Source organism: Coregonus lavaretus, assembly GCF_964263955.1.
Source record: "Coregonus lavaretus genome assembly, chromosome: 25".
Lineage (NCBI taxonomy): Eukaryota > Metazoa > Chordata > Actinopteri > Salmoniformes > Salmonidae > Coregonus > Coregonus lavaretus.
This window is the reverse complement of record NC_140012.1, coordinates 24,579,416-24,587,000: the sequence shown is the minus strand read 5'-3', so window position 1 is coordinate 24,587,000 and position 7,585 is coordinate 24,579,416. Positions and strand designations below refer to the sequence as shown.

The window sequence follows — 7,585 nt, the reverse complement described above, 5'->3', positions numbered from 1 at the left end:
TTTTCCTGCGCAAAGAAATCAAAATCTGGCAACCACTGAACCACCAGACAAGACACATTGCTAGGATGAGGAGAGGAGATTTAAAAACCTGCCAACATTGGTGGAAAGAAGTAAAAAGTTTGGCAAAACAGATTATAATCACAACATAGTATGCCAGAACAATTCACTATTGTTTTCCTCACCATCTGTTAGCTTCATAAGGCAGACACATATGTGGCTCTGAATAAGTCTAATGCAAAGTCTCAAATGTACCTTATCCCATTTCAAGCAAGACTGTTGTCAGGTGACACGTGTGTCATCATCCAGTGACCTGTGATGTGTTGCAGGCAGCACCACATCACTCTCAGCCTCACTTTCATCTTTAACTTCTTTGATCTGCCAGTCTCTCTCTTTGGATGTCTCTGTGGTGTTAGTTATCCCAAGGGGCTGGCTCATCCTCACTCACCCATTTATGACTGAGACCTTAGTTGACCTCACCGAGTTATCTCTGTCTATGTGTGCAGAGTCAAGCATTCACAGTGCTTACAGTTGACAAAAAATGTGGCAGCCCTGTAAGTAACATATATCCTTACTGATAAGGAAGCAAATGGGGCTGGGGATCAAAGAGTTGGCTTGCTAGCTGCTACATTGTAACACGTCTCGACCTCCCAGTAATGCCACAACACAGGAACGTTATGCACAAAACACATTGAGTTCAGTTCACTAGTTGTTACTGGTAGGCTAACTGATTAATGAGTTGGCACTACAGTTAACTGCAAGACATTGGTTTTCATTTGTGAGAAGTTAACGTTATCTAGCTAGCATAACAGAGAAACAGCGTGGTTATCAGACAGGCAAGATAGCATGCAAACCGATTAAACTGGGGGGGGGTTGAAAGACAAGACACGGAACAATGTTGTCATCTTGTAATTTAAATCAGTTTAAACATTGTCTACTGTGGCTTTCACCACTCGCGCTAGTTAGCTCGCTGTATTCTGCATGGCATGACTACATCAACAACCTCTGCAATCATTACTCTGCTACTAGCCATGCTGCTAGTTCTGCTCGCACGTTAAAAACAAGACAGCTCTACCCAGTTCAAAGATCTTACCCAACTCATTCGCCATGCCGTATGAAAAGGTTTATCATTCGGTTCAACGACACACTGCAATTGATGTCGAGAAGAATGTCTTGTGTTTTTTAGATCGAAGTTTTCATTCACGGAATAAAATGGCTCCTGCTGTTATGTTCGGGTGAATTTATTGACGTCAAATGGAAGCTTTGCGTTACCTCACTTGCATTCAAGACACAGGGGGCGCTCGAGTCTTCAATTTAGAAGGCAAATCATTCTACACTCCAAAGCCATAGTCATACATACACAAGTGTATAAAGAAATACTTTTATCGTTGGCAGCTATTATAGCCTATAGCTCTGAGCAAACAAAGAATTCAAAATCATAAAGCACTTTCTGGCAAGTTTATTTTTGCAAGAGATAAGACCAAACGATGAGTCCTTATCTAGAGCCAATGTTCCTAGTCTAGTTTTGACAAACAGTATAAACATGTTTCATTACCAACATTATCAGACAATTCATTCATCATAATAAAACCTAGTACTTGAACACTGCATTGTTGAGGAAGAGCTTGTAACCAAGCATTTCCCTGGACAGTTTTTTATACCTGTTGTATCCTGTAAACACAACAAATAAACTTTGATTTGATCTAAAACAGGAGTGTCAAACAAATTTTGCCCCGGGGACCGCATTCGATCTTCAATGAGGTCCGGAGGGCCGCACTGAAAATGTGTTATATTTCCTCGCCGTCAAATTGTGCAAAAAATGGTCCTCTATCCACCGTGTTTGGAATTTTGGATGCTCCAGTTTCAATTTGGTTTTAGTCATTTTAAAGTATATTGACTTCATTCCCTCCACATTTAAAATTTTTTTTTACCACCCGCATGCCAGGTGTTTGACATTCCTGATTTAAAAAAATTTCTGCTTACTGACTTCTCTGTATCAGCAGTTTTCCACTGCAGTACTGCAAGTATCAAAAATAATTCAGCTCATGTAAGCAAAACCTACATTTACATATTCAAAGACTTACAAAGTCAAAGTTAGATGACAAAAATAGAAAATTCACAAACACGTACAATGACAATACAATTGAGTTCAGTCCACACATAAGGCACAGATCCTTCCATAGTCTTTCTAATAGTTCAACCTGAGCATAGCTGATATTACATAATCCGCCTCTGTTCCTTTTAAGTGTATGACTATTTACTCTTCTGTGCAGGGGCAGGGACGTCCACAGTATTATGCATGAACTCATAGAGCAACTTCCCATTGCCAGCATGCCCCAGAACCTGTGCTAGCCTCTCCTGGCTCAGTTTGGCTAGGTGTGCCAGGCTATCTGCGTGTTTAACCAGAGCCCTGTAGTTCTTAGCATTAACCCCTGGCATCCGAAGCAGGAAGTCGTATGGCCCAGGGTTGTAGAGGTCAGCTGACTCCGCCACCGTGTCCGACTCGGCCGTAACGGCCAGGGCAGCGGCGGCGTCCGGCTCGGGTCGACCTTTCTTCAGCTCCTGGAAGAGTTCTGCTGTGGCGTGTGGGGAGGGGCACCAAAGGATCCTGAGGCGGGGGAAGTGCAGGGTGAGGAGGGTCAGCTTGGAGGTGACGTCATTAGCTGAGATCTCCTGGCGGAAGTCGGTGCGGGCCACCAGGGAAAAGGGCTTGGCCGAGTCAAACTCAATCAGCAGGACGGGCTTCCGGTAGTACCGCGTCATGGACAGACACTGGGTGTAGAGGCGGCCACTCTGCAGCGAGCCAATCAGGTCACTGACACTCTTGCGCTCCACGCAGGTGTCGGCAGTGAGGATGTAATCACCCACCTCCAGGGTGACAGGCTCGATGTCCAGGCCGCGGCGGTGGAGGAGGGATGGGAGCTCGCTGCGGAACTCACGCATGTCCACAATCACACGGGACGGCTCCTTGGGCTGCTCCTGGCCCCCTGATTGGAGAGACATGACATTAAATTACATCAACCAATCAGACTGAGCTAGATGATGTGGATTGTAAGAATCTGATAAAATCATTTACCTGCTTTGCGTGTGTTGGTGGTAGAGTAAGCAGGCTCCTGACTCCTGCTCAGATCCAGGTTGGTGTCTTCTCTTCCCTCTCTCTCCTCAGGAACCACCATAGTTGCCTTCTCCCTGCAATCACACACACAGACACCCAGTCAGTCAGCACAACTCACAAACTAACACATGGTATGGAAACTGTAGGATGATCATAATATAATGTAGCAGCTGTCTGACCTGATGAGGTGTTCGAAGGCTTGTTTCTCTTTAGCCAGACCAGTCAGATACCTCTGCTCCTCTGTGGAGCCGCCATAGATCAGGAAGTACACCCTAAGAGGAGGAAATGCGTCATGAGTGACTTCATCTGGGAAAAAAACAACATGTAATTCACAAGATCTGTGTAAAATGAATAAGGGGATAAAGGTGTTGTTTGATTACCTCAGTGGTTTCCCCGGTCTGGAGGCTTTGTAAACCTCCAGCTGACGAACAAAGCTGAGCTCGGCGTCATAAAGCACCACGAAACTGGGCTCCACCTCATGCAGTACCCGCGTCAGACTGTAAGGGTCAGTGCAACCCCTCAAAGGGTGGATAACAGTCAATGGCTCTTTCAGAACACCGTAGTAGGCATCAGACGACAAGTCTAACTTCAGGTCCTCCTCCTCATCCTTTTCCAACAGGCCTCCCTCATCCCCACTGCTGCCCATCCCTCCTCCCTCATCCCCCTCTCCGTTGCCAACCATTTGAGTCAGGGTCAGAGACGGCCTCTTTTTACTCTTTGAGTTTGGCTTGGCTGCCGCCTTCCCTTTGGTCCCTTTCTCAGGCTGTTGTTTCCTGGACCAACCCTGGCCCTGTTGTTTGTGTGCGTCTGGGTCGAACAGGGCATCTCTTTTGCCGATGGTGCGAGCGTAGAGTCTGTTGAGTAGGGAGTCTGAGCCGCGACTGATGTACTCATGAAGCTGAGCACAGGTTCTGTCATCACTGGCACAGATCAAAATGCGGCCTGGGGAATCAGACAAAGAATAGTGACTCACCACCTAGGACTGAACAGTTTACCAATGCATGTCTGGGCTTTGGTAGTAATATGTTACGCTTTCTGTGTCCATATACAATACTTTATATAGATTGTGTAGATTGTAATCTGCTAGTGGCAGACCTGGTTCGAGTTCAGAGCTCTTGTTCTCCTTCTCTATCTCCTGCAGCACCTCTGTCAGAGCCTCCCACTTTGGGTTCTTCTCCAGCACCAGCATCTTCTTCACCTCTGGGGCAGACATACAAAAGCAGGTAAAAGGTCATTTTCTTCAGCTCCAGAAAGAATCAAATCAAAAGTTATTGTTTGAGTACACATTTTTTGCAGATTTTATGGCGGGTGTAGCGAAATGCTTATGAAGCTCTTTCTCTGAAAAAAACAGAATTACATATAATATAGTCATAGAGATTGTGCTTGAATGTATGTTGTGAGAGCAGTTAGTTACCTGAAGTGCTTTGTTGTTTTTCTGTGTCAGCTCCCACCTTGAGTTTCTTCTTGGACTCAGGAATGCGGTACACCCGACTCCTGGCGTTAACAAACATGGAGGTGCTGGAGTCCAGGAACAACCACCCTGTTGAAATGAACCACAGTCAAGTGACATGTTTCTCCCTGAATCAGCATCTAGGGCTACCAACATAATGGTAGGGGAAACACAGAGACCTTCATATGATAGCTTTTCATATTATCTCACTCTCCAAGGACAGTTCTTCCAACTTCTTACCAGAGTTGCTTCCAAAGTTTTTCTGGCTGGAGCGGAGTGACTCAAGGAGGTTGAGGAAGGTGACACAGTCGTACTGGGTAAGGTAGAGCAGCAGAGTACGTAGGATCTTCAGGTCCTGAACCAGAGACTTGGTCTTGGCTCCCAGCTGGTGCCACAGAGGGTCCAGGTAGTGACGGATTGTCTGGGGGTCAAACAGGCACAACAAACAGGAATATGAGAGGAAGTCTGTAAGTGGTCAACAGAGTACAGTGTATGCCTTGATGTAAAGTCTGGAGACAAGCAGTGTGCAGTCGTATTTTTATATCACTAAGGCTAATATGAAGAACACTACATGTACATTCACACTGAGTTGTGTTATGTATGCAAATGGTTATTGCTGAACTGCATGAAATTGTAGTTATTTTATTCCAGTGGGTATTGATGCTTAATTCCTATGTAACTAACAAGTCTGACCTTTTCGAAGGCATTCCCAAGGGTATTCTCCAGGGAGAGGTCCTCTGCCTCCAGTGTGGGGTTGTAGCGCTTCAGCTCCTTCAGACAGGCGTTCATGATGTCCAGGACAGAGCTCTGGATGGCCCTCATGGCCGGGGTCAGAGACACATGCAGCTCCACCACCTCTGGCTTGTGTCTGTCCAAAACCGAGTTCACTGACGCCTGGAACCTGAGGGGGGGGGGGGGGGGGGGGGGGGGGGGGGGGCAGAGAGAGAAAAAGAGAGAGATGTGGGAGCAGAGTGAGAGAGAAGAGAGAGAGAGAACTATCCATCAGCAATGCTCCAAGTAGTTACCACACAAAGGAGTAAAAAAAAAAAAAAAAAATGACAAAAAAGGGCTCCCCCACCCACCTGGGCCAGAGGAAGAGTTTCTTGACAAAGAGGTTCCTCATGACTCTCTCCACCTGACAGAAGCCAGAGGAGAAGGAGGTGGCCTTGTCTGTGAAGGCCTTGATGAAGCCTGTCTTATTCTTCTGTCTGAACAGTCTCAAGATGAAGGCCTCCTGGCAAGACTCAATTATCTTATGGGCCCGATACACCAGTATACCTGGGGAAAAACAGAGAAAGTTGTGGGTCGATGTAAACAAGGTAAATAAATGAAGTGAAGCAGCAGAGAGAAAGGATAATGCTTTGACAGAGAGAGCAATATGAGTGTCCTTTTGAGCAGCTACATCTTAGGGCATTGTTTTCAGACATCCCAGTCTGATTTGTATCCAGAAGTGTTTGGTACCATTATCCGCACTAATATAACATAACTGGTATGTGAAAACTCTAGTTTAGCCTATGCTATATACTGACCCGAGATGAGGTGTGCAGGTATCCTGTCAGTGAGGAAGTCCACCACTAGGATACGGCTGGTGACGAACAGGACCCCTCCCTGTGTGTAAACTTTGTAGCGCTCTGTACTCTGTACATCACTGGTCACCGTCTGGGGCAGGTGGCTCACTCCCTCAGCTCGCAGCTGCTCTGTGAAGAACTCCTAGGAGAGGAAATAGGAGCACACATAGGAACATGGGTTATTGGTTACTGTTACAAACTTTCTACATAGAAAGACATGTATACAAACTTCACCTAGAGTTTGATTAATGCAAGGTCTGCAACCAAGGGGGGTCCATCATAGCTGAAGCCCTCCTGATGCAAGCTTGAAAGTCAAGCAGGTGATGACAAATAGCCGCCTATGATCGTTCTGTAACGTTGCCCCCCCCCACCCACTATCATTCCCCTAGCCCCGCTATCATTCACCCACCTGCTCAGGCGTGGTAGTGTTCAGAAGCAGCACCAGACTCCCCTCCTCGGAGTACACCCGCATGAACTGCAGCAGGATGCGGTCTATCCCCATGCCCTCCGCAGTCACCAGCAGCCCGTCCGAGCCGAACAAACTCAGGAACATCTCCGTCTCAAACTCAAGTAGTTGACCAGCCATCTCCCTCCGTGTACTTATCACCGTCGCCAAGGTGAGTTGTTGTCAATAATGTTGCTCAGTCAGTCAGACAATGACAGCTTGAATGCTAGCTTGCTAGCTAACGTTGGACAACATGGAAATATTCTGCAAGAACGATTCGGTAAGAAAATACATTTAACTTGTTTGCTAACTAAAACTGCTTTCGGTATACTTGCATATCATCAGTTGTAAGCAAATAACAACCATATTTCCATAAATTAGGAGTTATTCGGAGCCTCATTATATTAGCCTGCACATCCCACCAATGTTTTGGAAATCGCATATCCGGTCACGTAACGGTGAAGCAGGAACAAGCTATATGATTATTAGCGCCATCTGCTGTAGTGGAATAGTAACTATATACAGTAGGAATGTGTACATCATCCATCATACATACTGGACATGTACTGCACAAGAGGCTGGTGAGAGGAGGAAGGCTCATAAATGGCTTGGATGGAGTAAATGGAATGGTATCAAACTCATGGAAACCACGTGTTTGATGTGTTTGATACCATCCCATTCATTCCTTTCCAGCAATTACAATGAGCCTGTCCTCCATAATTAAGGTACCACCAGCCGCCTGTGATGTACTGTACTGTACATGATCAACCCACCTTATTATCATGCATAGTGTCCACCTTCAGGGGATTTTGAGAGGCAGCAGGGAAATGCAATCAGGTGACAAAATCTCCAATATTTACCAATAACAAAACACTAATGATTCCTCTGGAGAGGCATAGGTGAACACAGCAGTGAAAATACGATGACATGGTAGAGTGGTTGCATAAGTGTGTGTGTGTGTATGTTGTGCTGCTAAATTGTACCCAGCTGGGCTATGTCCTGGGCTATGT

General features: G+C 46.0%; 1 protein-coding gene across 1 annotated transcript; it reads right to left on the bottom strand.

Annotated features, from left to right (window-relative positions):
• Positions 1 to 1,026: 1,026 nt before the first annotated feature.
• Positions 1,027 to 7,020, bottom strand: ercc4 (excision repair cross-complementation group 4). Its single transcript, XM_084142290.1, has 11 exons — positions 6,540 to 7,020; positions 6,092 to 6,272; positions 5,645 to 5,840; positions 5,256 to 5,463; positions 4,803 to 4,983; positions 4,527 to 4,652; positions 4,208 to 4,312; positions 3,493 to 4,054; positions 3,292 to 3,384; positions 3,074 to 3,186; positions 1,027 to 2,984 (listed from the first exon to the last, which is right to left on the bottom strand). The coding sequence occupies exons 1-11, from the start codon at positions 6,714 to 6,716 to the stop codon at positions 2,251 to 2,253; spliced, it is 2,676 nt and encodes an 891-aa protein (XP_083998416.1). The 5' UTR covers positions 6,717 to 7,020; the 3' UTR covers positions 1,027 to 2,250.
• Positions 7,021 to 7,585: the final 565 nt, after the last annotated feature.